Source organism: Lipotes vexillifer, unplaced genomic scaffold, assembly GCF_000442215.2.
Source record: "Lipotes vexillifer unplaced genomic scaffold, Lipotes_vexillifer_v1.1 scaffold86, whole genome shotgun sequence".
NCBI lineage: Eukaryota > Metazoa > Chordata > Mammalia > Artiodactyla > Lipotidae > Lipotes > Lipotes vexillifer.
The window spans coordinates 3,670,927-3,671,846 of record NW_006785406.1 but is presented as its reverse complement, the minus strand read 5'-3'; the positions used below and the strand labels follow the sequence as shown (position 1 = coordinate 3,671,846).

At 62.7% G+C, this 920-nt stretch overlaps 1 protein-coding gene across 1 annotated transcript in view; it reads right to left on the bottom strand.

The window, feature by feature from the left end:
• SLCO2A1 (solute carrier organic anion transporter family member 2A1) overlaps positions 1 to 920 on the bottom strand; it is a 74,954-nt gene that overhangs the window by 13,593 nt on the left and 60,441 nt on the right. Inside the window, exon 7 of the mRNA XM_007457556.1 lies at positions 439 to 517. Within this exon, the coding sequence (XP_007457618.1) occupies positions 439 to 517 (79 nt within the window). The remainder of the gene's footprint in view (positions 1 to 438; positions 518 to 920) is intronic.

The following is a 920-nucleotide window of genomic DNA, read 5'->3' as shown; positions in this document are numbered from 1 at the left end:
GCCCCCCCCCCCCCCGGCAGCCCCTCTCTTCCTCAGGGCAGAATCCAGGCCCTGAGCTGTTCGATGGCCTGTTGGGGGCACACAGCCACTCGGACTCCACTCAACATGCTCATGGGCTGAATGAAAGGAGGACAGGCCTGGAAGAAGTCAGGCGGAGGGTGATTGTACATGATGGCTGCATCCATGGGAAGGGAGGGGAGAGGAGAACGTGGGCCAGGCGGTGTGGGTGGCGCTACCTCTGTCTGAGTTTGGATCTCCTGCTATCTGCACAGCAGCAGTCACCAGGGCCCCTGGCAGAGCCCCTCGTGAGGGGTTGGCCAATTTTAGACCACCTGCTTTTAGGGCCCCTCACCACACCTAACACCACTTGGGCTGGGCTACCCCGGACCGCCCCCACCCCAAGCCAGCCCTCCCAGGGCTGCCGGGTCACTCAGTTACGTTTAATGAAATCCACCAGGGAGCTTCTTGACTTGGCCTCTTCCATCTTCCTTGCCTCATCCGCTATGGTGGGAGTCCTCTGAAGGCAGCGAAGTGGGTGAGGGTTAATGACCCAGGTTCCCTGCAGCCACCTTCCCTGGGCCCTTGATCCTTCTGGTCTTAGTGGCTCAGGGATGGGCAGTGGTCAGCCACCCCGTGTGTGTGTGGGGGGGGGGGGGGGGGGGGGATGTACCTCCCAGCTGACTTCCTGCTGTCACCTTGCTTTCCACCTGCAGATCACCATCTACGAGGACCGGGGCTTCCAGGGCCGCCGCTACGAGTGCAGTAGCGACCACTCCAACCTGCAGCCCTGCTTCAGCCGCTGCAACTCCATCCGGGGGGACAGCGGCTGCTGGATGCTCTACGAGCGCCCCAACTACCAGGGCCACCAGTATTTCCTGCGGCGCGGCGACTACCCCGACTACCAGCAGGGGATGGGCTTC